At 44.1% G+C, this 23,826-nt stretch overlaps 1 protein-coding gene across 3 annotated transcripts in view; it reads right to left on the bottom strand.

Annotated features, from left to right (window-relative positions):
* Positions 1-23,826, bottom strand: part of tmod2 (tropomodulin 2) — a 108,859-nt gene that overhangs the window by 50,209 nt on the left and 34,824 nt on the right. For 2 of the 3 annotated variants that reach the window (XM_080214486.1, XM_080214487.1), the window contains exons 3-4: positions 22,083-22,239; positions 3,083-3,106 (exon numbers count right to left, since the gene is read on the bottom strand). In XM_080214486.1, the coding sequence (XP_080070612.1) occupies positions 3,083-3,106; positions 22,083-22,239 (181 nt within the window). The remainder of the gene's footprint in view (positions 1-3,082; positions 3,107-22,082; positions 22,240-23,826) is intronic. The other variant, XM_080214489.1, reaches the window with a different exon arrangement.

Below are 23,826 nucleotides of genomic sequence, written 5' to 3'. Positions count from 1 at the left end.
GAGTGCCCCAGGGATCTGTTCTAGGACCCTTGCTGTTTGTCATTTTCATAAATGACCTAGATGAGGAAGTGGAGGGATGGGTAAGTTAGTTCGCTGATGACACGAAGGTCGGTGGTGTTGTGGATGGTCTGGAAGGATGTCAAAAGTTGCAGCAGGACATAAATAGGATGCAGGACTGGGCGGAGAAGTGGCAGATGGACTTCAACGCGGATAAATGTGTAGTCGTCCATTTTGGCAGAACCAACAGGATGAACGAGTACATTATCAAGGGCAGGAGTCTTAGTAGCGTTGAAGAGCAGAAGGATCTTGGGGTCCGGGTCCACAGGACTCTTAAATCGGCCTCGCACGTGGAGGATGTGGTCAAGAAGGCGTATGGTGTACTGGCCTTCGTTAATCGAGGGATTGAGTTTAGGAATCGGGAGGTAATGCTGCAACTTTATAAGACCCTTGTCAGGCCTCATTTGGAGTACTGCGCGCAGTTCTGGTCGCCTCACTATAGGAAAGACGTAGAAGCTATTGAAAGGGTACAGAGGAGATTTACAAGGATGTTGCCTGGACTGGGAGGCATGCCTTATGAAGTTAGGTTGAGGGAGCTGGGACTCTTTTCCCTGGAGAGACGAAGGTTGAGAAGTGACCTGATAGAAGTTTATAAAATGTTGAGAGGAATAGATAGGGTGGATTCTCAGAGGCGATTTCCCCGGGTTGAAATGGTCGCTACGAGAGGACACAGATTTAAGGTGCGGGGAGGCAAGTACAGAAGTGATGTTAGGGGTAAGTTTTTCACTCAGACGTTGGTGAGTGAATGGAATCGGCTGCCGTCAGTGGTGGTGGAGGCGAACTCGCTGGGGTCTTTTAAAAGACTTCTGGATGAGTATATGGGGTTTAATGGGATTGGGGGTTATAGATAGGTCTATAGATTGGTAGGTGTTGATGTGATCGGCGCAACTCGTGGGCCGAAGGGCCTGTTTGTGCTGTAGTGTTCTATGTTCTACTTGAGGTTGTTTTCATTAGAGAAGAAGGTTAAGAGGTGACCTTATTGAGGCACACAATATGATCAAGAGGATGAGATCGGGTGGACAGTGAGAGCCTTTTTCCTCGGATGGTGATGGCTAACATAAGGGGACATAGCTTTAAATTGAGGGGTGATAATTATAGGATGGATATCAGAGGTAGGTTCTTTACTCAGAGGGTAGTAAGGACGTGGAATGCCCTGCCTGCAGCAGTTGTGGACTCGCCAACTTTAAGGGTGTTCAAATGGTCAGTGGATAGGCATATGGATAATATTGGAATAGTCTAGGTTAAATAGTCATTAGATTGGTTCCACTGGTCGGCGCAACATTGAGGGCCGAAGGGCCTGTACCACGCTGTAGTCTTCTAAGTGCGTACTTGCAACTTCTTACAAAAATATTATGCCCTCCTTCATTAATTTTCAGTTCTTGAAATTTTACTTTTCAATCCACCACATTCTGAATCTAACTATTCTCATGAAGCTAAGTATCTTGATTTTAAAACCATTTTGAAGAATTCACTCAGCTTATAAAAATGTTACAGACCAATTAGTCTGAAGTTCTTATACAGTAATGAAATGGTCCTAAATTCTTCAACTATTTGAAAATTATAAAATACGTACAAGGACTGTTTGCATAAAATTACAATTTTCCCTACAACATTTGGCAAGAATGAGTCACACCATCAATTTAATTGCAAAGTATTGATGAGGAAGCTTGTAGGGAATGTAGTGAAAGGAATTCTCCCTTCTGGCTCCCTCTTAACTACTCCCCAACTAGTCATTTGGTTTTATGGAATTTCAACCATAACCATCGCTGAGATCAAAGTTCCAACATTACCTACCAGACTAATGCCAGACAGGCAAATGCTCAAAGGCCAGGGTGAAAATATAGCTTTTGCCAACGCTGCAGAAAAACTATCGCAGATAGCCAACTTAACATTCTTTTCAAATTATATTAGGCTATATTACATTAGGCTACAAAAATTCTGCTGAAATCATTTGCCCTGTATCCCAATATTAATATACTTCCAGCTTGAAATTTAAGAGTGGCTTTAAATCATCAGCATATTATGCTTATGACACAAGACAAATTTCATGCCAAATCCCTCTAGAATTCTAACTACAAACATATGGGTCAATTGAATAATTCCTCATTCTAGTTAAGTTTACATCATTGATTAAGTTAAGAGTATTTGAGACTATTAAATTAGATCCAGACCATTGAGAATAGTAACAATTCAGAAAAAAGTACCACACTCTGAACAACCCACGCACAAAATTACAAAAAAGGATAGTAGGGACAGTTGCAAAATACAAAATTAAAGACACACAGCGACATAGTTAGCACTGCTGCCTTATAGTGCCAGGGACCTGGTTTGGGTCACTATCTCTGCAGAGTCTGCAAGTTCTCTCCTTGTCTTTGTGGGTTTCCTTCACGCGCTCCAGTTCCCTCTAGCAATCCGAAAGATGTGCTGGTTATGCGCATTCACTACGCTAAGCTAAACTCAGTATACCCAAACAGGCGCCGGTGTGTGGCAACTAGAGGATTTTCACAGTAACTTCACTGCAATATCAATGTAAGCCTACTTTGACCTAATAAGCAAACTTTAAAATGAAATCACTTAGGGAACTTTTCTGCACCATGATCAGAAGTTTTTACGACATCAGGGAAACAGGAGTTGGGGTTACTGACCAAGTCTAATAGTATGAGAACAAGATTCCATTCATTATCTGAAGATACAAATTTAGTAATAAACAGTACTGTATATATCAATTTAGTTCAATTGCAATGTCAGAGTTTCAACTCCTCCAAACCAGTGCCACAGATGAGGTAATTTTTCTTCCATTTAAAAACATGTCTACAGATATTTTTAATGATGGGATTTAAGAAAAGTACAAGTGAAAGAAGTTCTTTTTAAAGCTTAACTGCATTATCGATAATCCCAGTTTAGTCTTTGGACATGAAAATGAACAGCTATAAGTAATCAATAGTTAGCATTTGACAAGAAAACCTTAGTGATAGGAGTGGAAGAAACGATCAGAAACAAGAGTTTTCAACGGAGGAAGTCTCACCTGAGGCAGTGGAGGCTGCTGCTCCTGTGGTTGGCATAAGGGTGAGCAGCAGAGAGCACAGGTTAGCAAGGTACAGAAATCCAGCAAAAATAAGGACAATAGACAAGAGAAACAACAGCAACGTGCAAGGAATCTAAATTAAGGACCACCTTTAAACAGTAAAATTCAATGCAACCCAAGGGTGGCATTTAACAGCCCATGCACCACCTCCACAATCTATGAAGATAAAATGCAACATAAATCTAGCTAAGGTAGAGAGCATCATGCAAAAGAGATACCCCATACATGACATGTTCCTTCATTTAAAGCATGCAACAGAATTTCTGTAATTCAGGGAGGGTCTATTAGATGCTTTTTGCTATGTAACAATTTCTACTCAAATCTATTTGTACGTTCCACTTATCCTTGTTCCACAGAGGGAGAAGGTAGATGTACAGTATTGATATTGAAAGGGAAAACATGTTCTTCTCAATTAGTTAACCACCATAGGTCAGAATAGAGAACAGATTGCTAGCTAACCCAGTTTACATTCCAGTAGGTAGATGGAATTAAGATATAGATCAGCTTTGATCAAATTGAATGGCAGAACAGACTTGTAAGGCTGAATGGTCTACAGACTCGTGAGGCTCAATGGTCTATAAACCTGTCTCAAAATTTTTGAATCAGCAAATTCACGTGAGCCAGTTTTCAAAATGGCACAAATAAATCACCCAGCTTACTTAACTCAAAAATTAAATATTTGTTAACTATCAGATACTTAACAGCCTGAGAACATTAACGCACTAAAATAAATATTCCACTCATGTTTATTTGTGATGTGAAGAAATACTAAGGAAACTGAAGACTTCTAGCCATGATAAACAGCAGGAATAGTCAATAAGCTATGAAATATAAATAGAAAAGTGACATCCAGAACAAGGCTAGATAAGACTAGGATGGCGCAGGCTCAAATTTGTAAAAAGCAAATCGGATTGCCAGAAAAAGCTTTAAGAGCAATCCAGGATAGCATGTAGAACAGACCCTGCATATAGCAATGCAGGTTAAAAAGAGAGTAAGATGGACACAAGTGGGGAGACACTAGATCCCACCCCGCCCCCCCCTCCCCCCCCCTCCCCCATTCTGGATGGATGGAGCTTCTAATCCATATTCATATTGTGAAGCAAATTCAGAGCATCCCCAGTAACGTGGGAGATCACAGAACCATTTTGTACAACAATCCTCATCAGAGTACCTCAAGTCCAAGGAATCAGCCAAAGTAGTATCAGGCCAATAATTAGAAAGGTCAAGTCTTCAGGACACAATCCTTCCTTGTCTTTCTCAACCTGTCTGCAGTCATACACAGTTGACCACATCACTCTCCTCCAACACTTCTCTACTGCCCAACAGCTGGGTGGGGCTGCACTCACCTGGTTCCTTTCTTATATATCCAAATGTAACCAGAATTTCTTTCCATTACCTCTCATGTCTGAAGGATCTATACTTAGCCCCTTCTGATTTCTCAACTCATACTGCCCAAAGGCAGTATCACCCAAAAAGAAAAGTTTCCATCATTACGTCGATGTGCAGGTTAGGTTGACTGGCCATGCTAAATTGTCCCTTAGTGTCCGGGGGATTAGAACAGTAAATGTGTGTGTGTGTGTGTGTGTGTGTGTGTGTGTGTGTGTGTGCGCGTGCGTGCGCGCGCGTGTGGTGGTTAACGGGATAGGGCCTGGGTGGGATTGTCGTCAGTACTGGGTTGATGGGCAAATTACCTCTTTCTAAGATGATATTCATCTCTATACTACCACCACTTTTCTTAACCACTGTCTCGAAGTTGTCAGACTTGTTCCTCATTCAGATTAGATGGTCAAATAATTCCTTCCAAATAAACAAATAGAAAGACAAAACCATTATCTTCAGGCCCTGCTACAAAGTCCATTCCTTTGTTGCACATTCCATTCCTATTTCTAGCAACTTCCTGAAGCTGAACCAGATTGTTCACAACCTTGGTGTAGTATTTGACTGAGATGAGCTTCTGACCCCATCATCAAGAAAAATCACACATTTCCACCACTAACATCATTTAACTCTACACCTTTCCTTGCTCATCATGTCTTTGACCAGAAGGGATAGTTGCTCGTCCATCATCATCGATGAGGACCTCAACACCATTAGTCATTTTGAGCTGGTTGTGGTGTATCCGAAGATGACTGATCAAGCCAATTCGGGCACGGAATGTCCTGGCACATATTGGACAGACTTGTGTAGACACTAGTCGTTGTGCTGGTGGCTGTTAGGCTTGGGCAGCTCGCGCTTAACTTGTGCTTCAGCAATGCACCTTGCTTCGTGAGCTTGACAGTCTTTGTGGATGAGGCAGCGCCAGATAGGGTGGTTTTGTGCCAGCGTTTTTCAGGTGGTCGTGTCAATGTCAAGCGACTTCAGGGAGGCTTCGAGTGCGTCTTTGAAATGTTTCTTTTGCCCTCCATGCAAGTGTTTTCCAGCAGAGTGTTCCCCAAAATGGAGCTGCTTGCGTATGCGCTTGTCTGACGTATGGATGACATGACCTGCCCACCGGGTCTGCGCTCTCATCAGCAGTGTGTGGACTGATGGTAGACTTGCCCGAGAGAGAACTTCAGTGTCTGGTACTTTGTCTTGCCATCGGATTTATAATATTCTGCGAAGACAAGTCATGTGGAAATGATTGAGCTGTCTTGCATGCTTTCGATACACAGTCCACGTTTCACAGGCATACAGGAGGGTAGTAAGTACCACGGCGCTGCAGACCTTCAGTTTTGTTGCTGGGCTGATTCCTCAACGTTCCCCATACAGCGGAGTGCAGTCTACCGAAAGCAGAACTTGCCTTTGCTATTCTGCAGTTAACTTCTGCATCAATAGTCACTGCTTGCAAGAGGGTGCTGCCAAGATAAGTGAACTGGCCCACTGCCTGTAGTTTCTGCCCTTTGATTGTGATTATGGGTTCTGTGTACGGAGCATGAGGAGCAGGCTGGTGCATGACTTCAGTCTTTTTAATGTTGATGGTGAGTCTAAAGTTGTCACAAGCCATGGAAAATTTGTCCATACTGACTTGCATCTCTGGCTCTGAGCCAGCATACAGGGCGCAGTCATCGGCAAAGAGGAAATCTCTCAGAACAGTCTCCTTCACTTTGGTAACAGCTTGAAGTCTCCTCAGGTTGAAAAGCCTCCCATCCACTCTGTACTTGAGGCTGATTCCAGCAACACTGTCCTGGAAGGCATCATTCAGCATGGCAGTAAACATCATGCTGAACAGTGTGGGTGCAGGCACACAGCCCTGTTTGACGCCACTGGTGACCGGGAATGCCTCAGAGGATTCTCCACCATCCAGTACTCTGGCCATCATGGAACTGACGTAGCATCTGAATGAATTTGGGGGGGCAGCCGAACTTTGACATGATCCTCCACAAGCCTTGTTGGCTTACAGTATCGAAGGCTTTCGCGAGTCGAAGGTTGTGTAGGGCTCAAGATTCTGCTCTTGACACTTCTCTTGAAGTTGGCATGCAGCAAAGATCATGTCAGTAGTCCCACGACCTTTGCGGAAGCCACACTGACGCTGGAAGCAGGCCCAGCTCCAGATAAGTGACCAGACCATTTAGCAGGACTCTTGCAAGGGTTTTTCCTGTGACGGAGAGCAGCGAGATTCCTTGGTGGTTGTTGCATACTTGCCGGTTGCCCTTCCTCTTGTAGAGGTGTACAATGGAAGCATCTTTAAGTTCCTGAGGAATGGATCCTTGCTTCCAAAACGACTGGAACAACTCAATGAGCTTCTCGATAAGTGCAGGACCAGCAGCTTTATAGATCTCTGCGGGTACGGCATCTACCCCTGGGGCTTTGCCACTGGATAGCTGGCTGACAGCCTTCGTGACTTCTGCCACTACCGGTGGATCATCCATGGCGCTGTTGATATCAGCCTGGGGAGTCCTGTCTATTGCCTCATCGTTAACAGACGACAGTCAGTTGAGGACAGCTTCAAAGTGTTCAGCCCATCTCTGCAGGATCCGAGCCTTCTCTGTAATGAGAGTTGTACCATCTGTACTCAGAAGGGGGGAACTCCCGAGAGATTGAGATCCATAGAGTGTGTTGAGGGCTCCATAGAACCGTTTCAAGTCGTTTCTGTCAGTGTAACCCTGTATTTCATCTGCCTTGGCGCTCAGCCAGGCATCCTGCATTTTACACAGTTTATTCTGGACTGTCCTGCGAGCACTGGTAAAAGCATTTTTCTTGACAGCTGAAGATGGGACGTTCTGACAGGCCCGATGTAGATGGTGCTTTTCAACAAGTAAAGCCTGTATCTCATCATTCTTATCAAACCAGTCATGCTGCTTGCGGGTGGAGGGCCCCAGCGTCTTCAGCACAGATGTATGGATAGCATCCCTGAAGCGTTCCCAGTCGACCTCGGCGCTGCCTGCGAGGTGTAGGTCAGCAAGCTTGATTTCTAAGTCTTCAGCCAGTGTTGAAGCTATGCTGGCGTTCTTTAGCTTGGCAGCATTGATTCTTTTCATAACCTCGCTTCTTCGTGGTCGCCTCTTGGGTCTGAAGCGGAGCCTCATTTTGGAGACAATGAGCCGGTGGAATGTCCAGCAGTCAGCACCACACATGGCCTTGGTCACTCTGACATCTTGCCTGTCTTTTCTCCTGACATAGTTGATAAGATGTCAATGCTTAGAGCGGGGGTGCATCCAGGAGGTCTTGTTACAGGTAGGCAGACGGAAGGTTGTCTCAGTGATGACGAGGTCGTGTGCTGCACAGGTCTTCATTAAGAGTAGGCTGTTACTGTTACACTTGCCCACTCCATGCCTCCCAATGACTCCCTGCCAGATTGCAGAGTCATACCCTACTCTTGCATTGAAATCACCAAGCAAGATCAGCTTATCGGTACTGCTCACTGCTGATATAGTAGGGCGTCTAGTTCTTCGTAGAACTTGTCTTTCATCTCGTCGGGTTGTTTATTGTGGGGGCGTAGGCGCTGATCAGGGTGGCTTGACTTCACTTGTAGGAAGTGTCTTAGATTGAAGCTTCTGGAGGAGCGTGTTAAGGAGCTGGAGGTGGTATTAGATGAGCTCCGCGTAATTCGTGAGGCTGAGAGAGACATTGATAGGAGTTTTAAGGAAATAGTCACTCCTAGTAATCAGTCTTGGGTCAATGTCAAGAGGAGGGGAAAGAAGCATGTGGGAGGAGAATCCCCTGGGGCTGTTCCCCTCCAAAATAGGTTTTCGGTCCTGGAGGCTACAGTTGAGGAAGCATCAACTGGGGATAGCCAGAGGGAGCAGGACTCTGGGGGTGAGCCTATTGTAAAAGCTCAGGTGTCTAGGGGATGCAAGAGATTGGGCCTCGTGATTGGGGACTCTACAGTTAAAGGGACGGATAGGAGAGTTGGTAGTAAGGGTAGGGATTCAGGGCTGGTGTGTTGCCTACCAGGGGCTGGGGTCCGGGATGTGTCAGAGAGGATATTCAAGACTCTTAGGGGAGAGGGTGATCAACCCCAAGTTATAATTCATGTGGGGACACATGACATAGGGAGGCTAAGGGAAGGGGATATTAAGCAGAGTTTCATGGAGTTGGGATGGAAACTAAAGGCCAAGTCAAACAGAGTGGTTATCTCTGGACTCTTGCCTGTGCCACGGGATAGTTTAGAGAGGAATAGGGAGAGGGAAAGTTTGAACTTGTGGCTGAGGGGATGGTGCAGGAGGGAGGGGTTTAATTACTTGAGCAATTGGGGCTCATTCTGGGGAAGATGGGATCTCTATAAGAGTGATGGTATACATCTGAACCAGAGGGGAACAAATATCCTGGGGGGTAAATTTGTGAAGGCTATGCGGAGTGGTTTAAACTGATTCAGAGGGGGGGTGGGATCCTGGGTAGAGGGGGTGAAAGTGAGGGGGGCATAGAAGAGGATGGCATTGCACGGCATTGTGAGGGTGGGGCGGAGCGAGGTTTGAAATGTATATACTTTAACGCGAGGAGTATTCGCAATAAGGTGGATGAACTTGCAGCGTGGACCAGTACCTGGGACTTTGATGTTGTGGCCATTTCAGAGACGTGGATAGAGCAGGGTCAGGAATGGATGTTGCAGGTGCCAGGGTACAAGTGCTTTAGTCGGAGTAGAGAAGGAGGTAGAAGGGGGGGTGGAGTAGCATTATTGGTCAAGGACTATATCACAGTGTCAGAGAGGAAGTTTAATGAGGATTTGTCTGTTGAGGTAGTATGGGCAGAAATTAGAAATAGGAGAGGAGAGGTCACCCTGTTGGGAGTCTTTTATAGACCTCCAAAAAGTTCTAGAGAGGTTGAGGAAAGGATTGCAGAGACGATCCTGGTTAGGAGTGAAAGTAATAGGGTAATTGTTATGGGGGATTTTAACTTTACTAACATTGATTGGAATAGCTATAGCTCTAGCTCGTTAGAGGGGTCAGTTTTTGTTCAAAGTGTGCAGGAAGGTTTTTTAACTCAATATGTAGATAGGCCAACTAGAGGTGAGGCTATATTGGACTTGGTGCTGGGAAATGAGCCAGACCAGGTGCTAGACTTGGAAGTTGGTGTGCTTTTTGGTGATAGTGACCACAATTCGGTTACGTTCACCTTAGTGATGGAAAGGGATAGGCATGAACCTCGGGTCAGTAGTTTTAGCTGGGGGAAGGGTAACTATGAGGCCATTAGGAGAGAATTAGGAAGCATTGGTTGGACTAGGAGATTACAGGGACTAGGAACGTCTGAAATGTGGAGTTTGTTCAAGGAGCAGCTACTGTGGGTCTGTGATAGGTATGTCCCTGTCAGGCAAGGAGGAATTGGTAGGGCTAGGGAACCGTGGTGCACGAAAAAAGTTGATTTGTTGGTTAGGAAGAAGAAGGAGGCTTATGTTCGGATGAGGCTTGAGGGCTCAGGTAGTGCAGTAGAAAGCTTTAGATTGGCTAGGAGGGAGTTGAAGAGGGAGTTAAGAAGGGCTAGAAGAGGGCATGAGATGACTTTGGCTGATAGGATTAAGGAGAATCCTAAGGCGTTCTATAGGTATGTCAAGAATAGAAGGTTGGTCAGGGCAAGATTAGGGCCAGTTACAGACAGTAGGGGGAAGTTGTGTGTGGAACCGGAAGAGATTGGAGAGGCATTGAACCATTATTTCTCTTCGGTGTTCACACAGGACGATATGAATGTAGCTGAGGAGGTCACTGGGGTGAAGGGGTGTAAAATAGAAAGTATTGTAGTTGATACAGAGGATGTGTTGGATATTCTAGAAGGGTTGAAAATAGATAAGTCCCCTGGTCCTGACGGGATTTACTCTAGGATTCTATGGGAGGCAAGAGAGGTGATTGCAGAGCCACTGGCTCTGATCTTCAGGTCGTCGTTGGTCTCTGGTATAGTACCGGATGATTGGAGGACAGCGAATGTTGTCCCATTGTTTAAGAAGGGGAGCAGAGACTTCCCTGGGAATTATAGACCAGTGAGTCTTACTTCTGTAGTGGGCAAGGTTTTAGAAAGAATTATTAGGGATAGGATTTATAGTTATTTGGAGAGTAATGAATTGATTAGAGATAGTCAGCATGGTTTTGTAGCGGGAAGGTCGTGCCTTACTAACCTTATTGAGTTCTTTGAGAAGGTGACCAAAGAGGTGGATAGGGGTAAGGCAGTAGATGTGGTATATATGGATTTTAGTAAGGCGTTTGATAAGGTTCACCATGGTATGCTTCTGCAGAAAATGCAGATGTATGGGATTGGTGGTAATTTAGGTACTTGGATCAGGAATTGGTTAGCAGATAGGAGACAGAGGGTGGTGGTTGATGGTAATTATTCATCATGGAGTTCGGTTACGAGTGGTGTGCCTCAGGGATCTGTTTTGGGGCCACTGCTGTTCGTAATCTTTATTAATGATCTGGATGAGGGTATAGTTGGGTGGATTAGTAAGTTTGCTGATGACACCAAAGTCGGAGGTGTGGTAGATTGTGAGGAAGGGTGTCGAAGTTTGCAGGGTGACTTGGACAGGTTGCAGAGCTGGGCCGCGAGGTGGCGGATGGAGTTTAATGCGGAGAAGTGTGAGGTAATCCATTTCGGTAGGAATAACAGATGTGTTGAGTATAGGGCTAACGGGAGGACTTTGAATAGAGTGGAGGAGCAGAGGGATCTAGGTGTATGTGTACATAGATCCCTGAAAGTTGGGAATCAAGTAGATAAGGTTGTTAAGAAGGCATACGGTGTCTTGGCGTTTATTGGTAGGGGGATTGAATTTAGGAGTCGCAGCGTCATGTTGCAACTGTACACAACTCTGGTGCGGCCGCACTTGGAGTACTGTGTGCAGTTCTGGTCCCCACATTACAGGAAGGATGTGGAGGCTTTGGAGAGGGTGCAGAGGAGGTTTACCAGGATGTTGCCTGGTATGCAGGGGAGGTCCTATGAGGAGAGACTGAGGGATTTGGGGTTGTTTTCACTGGAAAGAAGGCGGCTAAGAGGGGATCTTATAGAAACATATAAGATGATTAGAGGTTTAGATAGGGTGGATGGTGATAGCCTGTTTCCTCGGATGGAGAAATCTAGCACGAGGGGGCATGGCTTTAAATTAAGGGGGGGTAGTTATAGGACGGATGTCAGGGGCAGGTTCTTTACCCAGAGGGTGGTGAGGGACTGGAATGCCCTGCCTGCTGCAGTTGTAAATGCGCCTAGTTTGGGGGCGTTTAAGAGATTGGTGGATAGGTTTATGGACGAAAAAGGAGTGGTTTAGATTAGTGGGTCAATGTTTTTTTTTTAAAAATAAGACTGGTCGGCGCAACATTGTGGGCCGAAGGGCCTGTTCCGCGCTGTAATGTTCTATGTTCTATGTTCTGTTTTGTAGTGGAAGCTGTAATGTCATAAGCCAGTTGTTCACACCCTTGGGTAGACTATCAAGTTTCCGAACAAGGTGACTCCTGACGGCGAATCCAACTCCAGCATCACGATGCTCATCGCTGCCACGATCGCTCCGGAGAAAAGTGTATCCACCTCCAGTTTCAGTCAACTGACCTACGTTGGCAAGATGAGTTTTGCTCAGGGCTGCAATGTCAATGTTGTATCTTGCAAGTTCTCTGGCAACTAAGGCTATTCTTCTCTCTGGTCTGTCTGTAGGGTTGTCCAAAAGCGTGCGCACATTCCAAGTGCCAATGGTGAGTGGTATCACCTTGTGTTTTATTTTGCGTATTCAACCGCAAGATGGGATCCCCGCCAGCCGCAGTAAACTGGCCAGGGTGTAGTGAAGCAGGCAATGTTTGGGGCACCTTTTCTAGCCCCTTTCTCATTCTACGGCGGTGAGCAGTGTGTTCATGAAGAGGACTGCTCAGTCGCCCAGGTAGACGAGTTCCACTGCTGCTTCGGTCAGCGGAAAACGACCACGAGACCTGAGCCGCCTGCATGCAGGTCCGTGACTACAGCTTTCAGTGTATCCACACCTGCTGCTTCATCGCTCGCCCATCACCACAGAGCTTCAAAGGTTGAACAGGACGCTGATGATGATGCTGATGGTGTCGAAACTAGTGCTTGATTTGGATTAAAGTGAGGGAGAGTTGTGCAGCGTCATCCTCACTCTCTCTTCCCAATTCCCATCTAGATCCAGTGATAAGGGTCAAGATGGCTGGAAGTGGGACTAGGCGCAGTGGATGACCATGAAGTCTTCTGTGTCTTGTCCTGCTCTTTGTGTTCCACGACGCTTGCAGAGACCGCCTTCTTAACCATTAGACCTTCTATTGGACTCTTCCGCTCAATCCACCAGACTCTGTCTTCACATGCTGGGATTGACATCTCCCTATCTCACCGAGCACTGAGACCTGTCAGCTACCCTCACCTGGTTTAGCCGGCTTGTCGAGGCCGTTGCCTGGGGTGTGGCCGCTGTTGCAGGCAAACAGCTACGGGGAGCCACAGGTGACAGCCGAGTGCCAGATGGGGACAAAGGATGGACAAACCGCCCTGGAAGGATGTGACATGTTCCCCCACCAAAGGTATTACCCCTCCCTGACACCCCATACACGCCCAGAGGGGACAGTATTAAAGAGAGAAAACCATTAACAACATCAACTGACATGGGAGCTAGGAAAAGCAGTCGGGTGGTCAGCAACGTAGTGGGAATAAAGTTGAGGGAACAGGAGGCAGTTTGCATAGGCAAATCGAGCTGAGAAGGGGAATGACAGGAAAGTGAGGACAAACGACAAACTACAGAAATGTGTGAGTTCATTGCTAGGGGAAAGGGTGCATAGGCTTGGTAGGCTGGGGAAGGGGAAAACAGCAGAGGCAATAGAGTGTATGATTTAAATCTTACGTACAAAAGTCAATGAGCTCCGTGGATTTGGATATGAGCTTGAAGATGAAAAGACAGAGGAATGCCATAGAAAGAAATACTAGGCCTCAAATATAAATATTAAAAACCTGAGACATAAAAATTAGAATTAACTTAAAAATAGTGACTAGGATCTGTGGAGGAACAAAGATTTGTGGGTCCTGTTCACAAACCACAGTGATTTCCTGCTAATTAAAATTTAACAGCCTTTGTTTCAACAGGGTAGAATTTCAAAAGTGGGGAAGTGAAGCTTTAATTTGTCACGTCCCATCTGGATATTGCATTCGGTTTGGGGCATCAAATCTCAGGACATGATATAGCAGCCTTGGAAGAGACTATAGAGCAAAATAACTAGAATTGTACAAAAGTTTAAAGGGTTAAATCAATAGTAAGGTTGCAGAAGATTAGGAACTATGCCTTGTGGAGGGAATCTCAAGCCTGGAACTAACTGACATTGTTCCAAGCCCTTTTAGCTATGCTGTTTGATGATGCAGTGTTCCCAGTGCATCTGGAACCTACATTATGAAATTAGTGAACATGATACCCCATAGAGGCTACATTTTCAGTATTTTCCTGGGGGTAGTTGGTAAATCTGGTTCAGACGCTCTTCACATACTGCACTACACTGGTATTAGATAATTACCTATGCAGAAAAATTTAGATGTTGGCATGTTAACTTCAGAGAAAAATAGTTTTAACTTACTGAAGAACATAAAAAATGTTCAGACCTTCAGTCATACTTGACCAAAATATTTCCATTGGGAAGAATGGACATCTTCAACAGTTTAATATTAATCATGTGGAACTCAATGATTGATAAGGGATTAAATACATTTGCTAGTTAATGTTGAGTCTATAACTCCTTCAGAGCTTTGAAACAGTCAGAGTGAAACATCAACTTTGCTTCTCTTTCCACAAATGCTGCCAGACCTGCTGAATATTTCCTGCAATTTCTGTTTTCATCTTAAATTTACAGTATCTGCATTATTTTAAGGACTTCTTGTAAAGCTTGCCTTCTGTGATTGAATCAAGATATTATTATATTATATTACAACACTTAACTCTATAATGCACAAGAAACAAATTGACTTATGCTGTGGGTAATGCTCCACATTCCTGACAGAGCTATTAGAAAGGAGTTTCAGCTAGAGAGAAAGTGAAGTCATCAATATAACCCCAGAGCGTCAAATTGCACCATGTTAAAGCTTGGAAATTTTTGATCTGAAAAGCTCAAACTAAGAATTTTGAAGCTACATCATGAATCACAAGGCTCCATTTCTGCAGCAGAGAATCGCCTATACGGTCTAAAGTTTTATCTTTGCAATTATATTCGTCAAAGATAAATTTATCTAACATCAGCAACAAGAATCTGCTAACCTCCAAATATCCAGTTGCAGCTGTACTGTTATTGGTGCTAATGCAAGAATCTTTACCCGGTCAAAGATATTAATATGCATTCTATCTCAGACATCCAGTGCACAATAACGACAATTAAAGTAGAGCCATGCCACTTTATTTTCTTTACACTATCCAATCTGTTAAGCAAGCCTCACGTAAGTATAATAGTGAAGAAAATGTAACAAAAGCTTGAAACAGATGCATTTTTTTGATTTGATGCAAAGCTTTGAAGGCAACACACCTGGAATGAAGGTGGTTTTCATGATTGATGCAATATGATCAATAAAACAGACATGATGGGCCAAGTGGCCTCTTTCTGTGCTGTAAATGTTCAATGAGTCTAAGAAACCAAAGTTCATATATGGTGCAGGACATTGCTCCAACAACTCTACCCAAATGGAAGTCTTCAAAGCATCTCTGAAATTTGAGACCTACTAGGTCAAGTCCCATGTTTTACAGAAGGAAAATAAAGGTTGTACCTTTTTGGATTTCAACTTCAGCTTGTCATCTTTTGAGACAGGCCCCAGTTGAAAATGGAAACTGAAAAAGAAACAGAAAGGAAACTCACCCATCCAGTGGGCGAGTGTCAACCCAGTGAAGTTCCAACACAGAGCTACTTGCTTGCCAAACAGCAGAAGCAGCACATAATAGACAAAGCTAATCGACGGCACAACCAAGAGATCAGGCATAAGCTCTGCAGTCCTGCTGCATAAAGTCATGAACGTTGATAGACAATGAGTGGGGAGTTCAGCACATCAATGCAAAAGATGAGAAGGTGTGAGTGAATGGTCCATCTTTGCCTTCTCCAGAGGTCCCCAGTATCACAGAAAACAGTCTTCAGCCAATACGATTCCCTCCACATGATATCAAGGAATGACTGAAAGCACTGGATTCTAAAAAGGCTACAGGCCCTAACAACATCCCTACAGTGGTACTAAAGATTTATGCGCCAGGATTAGCCTCATCCCTAGCCAAGCTGTTCCAGTACAAGCCAAGTTCCAGTACAGCGACAACACTGGCATCTTCTCAGCAAAATGGAAAATTGCCCAGGTTTGTCTTGTCCACAACGTGCAAGTCAAATCTGATTCAATCAATTACCATCCATCAGTCTACACGCGATCATGGGTCAACAGTGCTATCAAGCAGCATTTAGTCAGCAATAACCTGCTCACTGATGTCAGTTCTGCGGGACACAGCTCTTGACCTCATTACAGCCTTGGTCCAAACATGGACAAAAGAGCACAACCCAACAGGTGACATGAGATCTATCGCCATTGACGTCAAGGCAGCATTTGACTGAGTATGGCATCAAAAGAATTCTGGAAAATGGAAATTGGAGGAAAACCTTCCACTGGTTGGAGTCGTACCTGGCAGAAAATAAGATGGTTGTGGTTTTTGAAGGTCAATCATCCTAGTCCCAGAATATCACTGTAGGAGTTCTTTAGGATGGCACTGAGGCCCAACCACCTTCAGTTGCTTCATTTTTGATCTTTCTTCCATCATAATAACAATAAGAAAGAGGATGTGTTGGAACTTTTGGATAGCATCAAGATAGGTAAGTCGACAGGACCAGATGGGATGCACCCCAGGTTACTGTGGGAGGTGAGGGAAGAGATTGCAGGTTCTCTGGCGATGATCTTTGCGTCATCAATGGAGACGGGAGAGGTTCCGGAGGATTGAGGATGTGGTTCCTATATTCAAGAAAGGGAACAGGGATAGCTCAGGAAATTACCAACCGGTGAGTCTAACCTCAATGGTTGGTAAGTTGATGGAGAGGATCCTGAGGGACAGGATTTATGAACATTTAGAGAAGTTTAGTATTCTCAAAAGTAGTCAGCACAGCTTTGTCAAGGGCAGGTCGTGCCTTATGAGCCTGGTTGAGTTCTTCGAAATGTGACTAAACACATTGACAAAGGAAGAGCAGTGGTTTATATGGACTTCAGCAAGGTGTTCGATAAGGTCCCCCATTCAAGACTCCTTGAGAAAGTGAGAGGGCATGGGATCCAAGGGGCTGTTGCCTTGTGGATCCAGAACTGGCTTGCCTAAAGAAGGCAGAGAGTGGTTGTGGATGGGTCTTTTTCTGCATGGAGGTCAGTCACCAGTGGCGTGCCCCAGGGATCTGTTATGGGACCCTTGCTATTTGTAATTTTCATAAATGACTTGGATGAGGAAGTGGAGGGATGGGTTGGTAAGTTTTCCGACGACACAAAGGTTGGTGGTGTTGTGGATAGCCTGGAGGGATGTCAGAAGTTGCAGCGTGACATAGATAGGATGCAAGACTGGGCAGAGAACTGGCAGATGGACTTCAACCCAGGTAAACGTGTAGTGGTCTATTTTGGCAAGTCTATGGGATGAAGGAGTATAACATCAAGGGTAAGACTCTTAGCAGTGTAGAAGATCAGAAGGACCTTGGGGTCCCGGTCCACAGGACTCTTAAATCAGCCTCGTAGGTGGAGGATGTGGTCAAGAAGGCGTATGGTGTACTGGCCTTCATTAACCAAGGGATTGAGTTTAGGAGTCAGGAGATAATGCTCCAGCTTTAAGACCCTAGTCAGACCCCACTTGGAGTACTGTGCACAGTTCTGGTTGCCTCATTACAAGTAAGATGTGGAAGCTATTGAAAGGGTGCAGAGGAGATTTACAAGGATGTTGCCTGGATTGGGTAGCATGCCTTATGAGGATAAGTTGAGGGAGCTAGGGTCTTTTCTCCCTGGAGGGACAGAGAGACCCTGAGGAGGTGACCTGATAGAGGTTCATAAGATGTTGAGAGGTATAGATCAGTGGATTCTCAGAAGCTATTTCCCAGGGCTGAAATGGTCACTACGAGAGGACACAGGTTTAAGGTGCTGGGGAGTAGGTACAGAGGAGAAGTTAGGGGTAAAATTTTCACTCAGAGGGTGGTGGGTAAGTGGAATCGGCTGCCGTCGGTGGTGGAGGCAAACTCGTTGGGGTCTTTTAAGAGACTTCTGGATAAGTACACGGGATTTAATGGGATTGAGGGTTATAGATAGGCTTAGTGGGTAGGGATATGATCAGCGCAACTCGTGGGCCGAAGGGCCTGTTTGTGCTGTTGTTTTCTATGTTCTATAACGTCATAGTGGTGATGTTTCCTGATGACTATATAATGTTCACCATCATTCGCAACTCCTTAAAAAGTGAAACAGCCCAAACCCATATTCAGCTAGACCTGGACAACGGTCAAGCTTGGCCTGACAAGTAATACTCACGCTACACGAATACCAGGCAATGGCCATATCCAACAAGAGAGAACCCAACCATCTCCTCATGACATTCAATGGCATTACTATCACTGAATTTCCCACTAGCAACATCCTGCAGATCACCAATGACCAGTAACTGAACTGGACTAGCCATATAACTACTATGGTAACAAGAGCAGGTCAGAGGCTTGGAATCCTGGGTGAGTAACTCACCTCCTGACACCTCCAAGCCTATTTATTATCTACAAGATACAAATCCCTGAATGATAGCAGTTGCCAATAACACTGAAGAAGCTCAATACCATTCAGGACAAAAGCAGCCCAATTGACTGGCATCCCTCCATCATGTCAAACATTCACTCCTTCCATGACCAATGCACAATGGCAGCATTGTGTACATTTTATAAGGTGCAATGCGGTAATTCAGCAAGACGCCTTCGATAGTACCTTTCAAACCTGCGACTTCTATCATCTCGAAAGACAAGGGCAGCAGCTGCAAGTTCCTCTCCAAGCACCCTGATTTGTATCATTGTTCCTTCACTGTCACTGGGTCAAAATCCTGGACCTTCCTTACAACAGTGTGCGTGGCCACAATTCTGTAAATTTTCGGATAGTCATGGAAAAGGATGAGTGTTCTCCTACAGATAAGGTGCTGAATTGGGGGAAGGCTAACTACAGCCGGATAAGGCAGAATTTGGTGGCTGTTGATTGGGAGAGGCTGTTCGAGGGTAAATCCACATCTGGCATGTGGGAGTCTTTTAAGGAGCAATTGCTAGGAGTGCAGGACAGGTGTGTGGCTGTAAAAAGGAAGGACAGGAGAGGGAGGATTTGAGAGCCGTGGATAACCAGGGAAATTGTCGGTCTAATTAAAAAGAAAAAAAAAGGCACACATAAGGTCCAGGCAGCTAAAAGCAGAGGAAGCACTGAAGGAGTACAGAGAAAGTAGAAAAAAACTCAAACAGGGAGTTAGAAGGGCAAAAAGGGGTTTACAAAATGTCCTTGGCAGACAGGATTAAGAAGAATCCCAAGGCATTTTAAACATACGTCAGGAACAAAAGGGTTGTCAGAGAAAGAGTCAGACCCCTCAAGAGCAAAGGAAGGGAATTCTGCTCAGAACCCAAGGAAGTAGGCGAGATCCTAAACGCATACTTTGCATCAGTATTCACAAAGGAGAGGGATACATTGATTGATAGTGTCTCAGAGGGATGTGTAGACCCATTAGGACAAATCACAATTACAAGGGAGGAAACATTAGATGTTTTAGGAAGCATTAAGGTAGGCAAATCCCCAGGGCCAGATGGCATCTGCCCTGCATTACTGAGGAAGACAGGAGATGAAGTTGCTGGGCTTCTAACAGAAATCTTTATTTCTTCATTGTTCACAGGTGAGATCCCAGAGGATTGGAGGATAGCAAATGTGGTCCTGTTAGTTAAGAAGGGTAGCAAGGATAACCCGGGTAATTATAGGCCAGTTAGCTTGACGTCCATGGTAGGGAAATTGTTGGAGAAGTTTCTTAGAGATAGAATCTATACGCATTTAGAACAGAAGAGTCTCATTAGCAATAGACAACATGGTTTTGTACAAGGGAGATCATGCCTCAAAATTTGGTGGAGTTTTTTGAGGAGGTGACAAAAATGACTGACGAGGGAAGGGCCGTGGATTTTGTCTACATGGATTTAGCTCCAAGATGAAATTTTGCAGAAGTAACTTTAATCCCATTAGGAGATGTTAGAAGTGGGAAACGCCAAAACGTACATGTATTAAATGCACATATAATATTCAAACTAATCTCTTATTCTAAGCAATTTGTCTTGACTACTTCACAGTACCGGCATTTTCAATTAGTGCCTCATGATAAGGTCCCTCATGACAGGCGGGATCAAGGGTAAACTAGCTAGATGGATTCAGAATCGGCTTGGCCATAGAAAACAGGAGGTAACAGTGGAGGGGTCTTTTTCCGATTGGAGGTCCGTGACGAGCGGTGTTCCGCAGGACTCTGTACTGGGATCGCTGATGTTTATGATATATAAAAATGATTTGGAAGACGTAGCTGGTCTGATTAGTAAGTTTGTGGACAACACAAAGATCGCTGGAGTTGCGAATAGTGATGAACATTGTCAGAAAATACAGCACAATATAGACAGGCTGGAAAATTGGGCAGAGAAATTGTAGATCGCATTTATCCAGATAAATGCGAAGTGATGCATTTTGGTAGATCTAATGCAGGGGGAAGCTATACAATAAATGGCAGAATCATCAGGTGAATAGACACACAGAGGGATCTGGGTGTGCAAGTCCACAGATCCTTAAAGGTTGCAACACAGGTGGAAAAAGTGGTGAAGGCAGCATATGGCATGCTTGCCTTTATTGGACAGGGCACAGAGTATAAAAGTTGGCATATGATGTTGCAGTTAGATAGAACATTGGGTAGGCCACATTTGGAATACCGCATCCAGTTCTGGTCGACATTACCGGAAGGACGTGGAGGCTTTGGAGAGAGTGCAAAAAAGGTTTACCAGGATGTTGCCTGGTGTTCAGAGTCTTAGCTACGTGGTAAGATTGAGTAAACTAGGGTTGTTCTCCCTGGAAAGACGGAGGTTGAGGGGCGACCTAGTAGAAGTTTATAAAATTATGAAGGGCATAGATAGGGTGAACAGTGGAAGCTTTCTCCCAGATCGGAAATGACAAACAAGGGGTCACAAGTTCAAGGTAAGGCGTGGCAAAGTTCAATACAGATATGCAGGGGACATATTTTACAGAGGGTGGTGGGGGCCTGGAATGCAATACCAAGCCAGGTGATTGACGCAGACATGCTAGGATCATTTAAGACTTATCCAGATAGCCACACGAACAGACTGGGAATAGAAGGATACAAATGGATGGTTTAGTTGGGAACACACGATCAGTGGAGGCTTGGAGGGCCGAAGGGGCTGTTCCTGTGCTGTGTTGTTCTTTGTTCTTTTGTTGGACATTTGGGAGTTTTGCTTCCCAATCTTTGGGAATGTTGAAGCTATCTTTAAAATCTCTAACTTTTACAAACTCGCAAAAGAGAACTGACTATTTCAGGGGAAGCTTACTTTCAATATTACTTAAAACTGAGGAAGATACTAACAATTGGGCACTAATTGAAAATGCCGGTACTGTGAAGTAGTCAAGACAAATTGTTTAGAATAAGAGATTAGTTTGAATATTATATGTGCATTTAATACATCTATGTTTTGGCATTTCTCATTTCTAACATCTCCTAATGTGATTAAAGTTACTTCCACAAAATTTCATCTTGGAGCTAAATCCATGCCTCCAACCAGTGCTAACATGTCTCATCAACAGGCAGGGAAAAGAACGAATATAATAGACAGTAACCACACCAAATTCCATTACACCATTTCAAAAATCTGTTTCTCCTCAGTTACAATATATTTAAATGCTGTAATCAACATTTTTGATGCCTGATATGGATGTTCCAAATCCTGATGTGGATTGTATTACAGTTTAATTGAATCTTTGCATTTTTTAAATATGTCTGACAATCTGCAAGAGGGACTACACAATTCCCATTACTGCAAAATATTTCCAGATATTCCGATTACCCTACTTCAGGGGGTTTGACCACTAAATAGCCTAATAAAACAAATGTTTTCCATTTAATGTCTAAACTAAAAAGGTCAAGAGTGCATTAATATAAAAAAACTTATCCAAGATAGAGGATCTCTTCATATTCACATACAATGGGAAGTATCAAACCTTGGAAAATTATTTGATAAGTAGAATATACTAAAATTTCTTCAGTTACCAAATATGTTGAGCACTAATATCAGAAATAGTGATTTTTTTTAAATGAAATGCTTAAATATCATAATGAAAGCTATTTTTAAAGTATCAGATAAAGTGATCAATCAAAACCATTACGTATGAGTGTGGGTTTTATTCGCTCTACTGTTGCTTAATTTATAAGTCGAAGACATAAAACTGAGATAGGATCCTTAATTTAAAGGAAGATCATTTAATTCCCTCCCGGAAGACAGAAACATGCAGGAGAACAATGACAGCCTGCAGCCCCACAACCAGGCTAGCACAATACCTTTTTTCTCCCCTGTGAAAGGCACGTAATCCTCCCTGTCTTTGTACTCCAATGCCTCTTTCTCCAAGAATGCTAGAAGCTGATCTCTATTAAAGGGGCCTGTTGGGGTTTTGACAGTCTGGTCCTTCTGACGATATCCTGCTGGCAGCAGTGAATGCTAGAACATTGGAGAAAACACACTATTTTAGATGTCTGAACCAAAAGGTACATCAAACGCAATCTGAACATGTGGATACGCACATGAAGAGCATGCACACGACAGCTTCCACTGAAGACACAGAGATCAGAACATTTTAAATTATGACAAAATGCAAATTGTACAAATATAGAACAGGATCTACTTCGACCGTTCGTTTTTTTCCTTTGTTTCTCTCTTCACAATGATTAGCATCATAAACTTGTCAGAATGTATGTTTCAGTGTTGTAACACAATACCTAAATCTTAGAGAATATCAGCGGATCAGAGTTTCGAGAGGCGGCAGTGGGGGAAAGGGTCATCAGAATAAACTGCTCAAAAACCTGGTGCGATACTTCACCCAGTGATAAGCTTCAGACCACACCTTCACAAAAGAATGCGTACTTCCAACTCTAACATCATGTGGCTCTGCTCCTGCCACCTCAAACGCTGCTGTAGCCCAGATGCTTGCTACATCTCGACTTGACTATCAGTAATCTGTACCAAACCCTGTTCATTCATGCCCTCTGACCTAAATTAGTTCCTGGTGTGGTAATGCTCTAATTTTAAAATGCTTGTCCTGAATTTCAATCTTCTCATGACTTCACCCCTCCAGTTCTACAACTCAGATCTCTGTGCTCTGCCAATTCTGTTTTCTTGCATATTCCCTATTTACTTATTGTTGAGAGGGGAATGTTTCTTTACATTACCCAAGTCTCTGATTTCTGAAGACTGACAAAAATCTAGAATTCTAAAGAACATTCACAATACGTTGACACAATATTTGTAAACATAAAGGGTGGGGTTTTATGGTCTTGCTCGAGTGAGACTGAAAATTCCCGTCCGAGGTCAATGGAGATTTCTGTTGTCGGACCCTCGCGGCGGACGAGATGGTAGAATTCCAGCCACAAAGTTTTAAAGTTGATCGTTAGGGTGGAGGTAAGGCAAGGGGCAACAGAAGGAATAAAAAAGCCAAAAAGCAGACTCATACCTACACTTACACCATTACTATGTCAGATTCATCTATTAATTTTTGGTTTTTAACTGTGCTTTATCATCACTATGAGAAAGGAATTGTGTTTTAGTGAGTCAATGCTGGAGTGCCAACTTCTGTCAATTTTTTGTACCTTAGCACATTTTGTCATACGAAAGGTGCCACATTAATTATTTTTCTGCAGGGAGTTAAAATGCACATGGACCTTCTTCCATCTTTCCTCATGTGCCCTGTATATGACATTGATATGATGCAGAGCTGGGCCAAAAAGTGGCAGATAAAGATTAACCCTGATAAGTGCGAGGTGATTCATTTTGGTAGGACAAACTTGAATGCGGATTACAGGGTCAACCGCAAGGTTCTGAGGAATGTGGAGGAACAGAGATCTCAGGGCTCATATCCACAGATCTCTGAAAGTTGCCACTCAAGAGGATAGCGTTTATTAACAGGGGGTTTGAGTTTAAGGATCATGGGGTTATGCTGCAGCTATACAGGACCTTGGTGCGACCACATTTGGAATATTGTGTGCAGTTCTGGTCACCTCACTATAAGGAGGATGTGGAAGCATTGGAGGG

This window comes from Carcharhinus amblyrhynchos, chromosome 28 (genome assembly GCF_965287045.1).
Source record: "Carcharhinus amblyrhynchos chromosome 28, sCarAmb.v2.hapA, whole genome shotgun sequence".
Lineage (NCBI taxonomy): Eukaryota > Metazoa > Chordata > Chondrichthyes > Carcharhiniformes > Carcharhinidae > Carcharhinus > Carcharhinus amblyrhynchos.
Note: the sequence above shows the minus strand (reverse complement) of the source record. Positions and strands in the feature narration are given on the sequence as shown.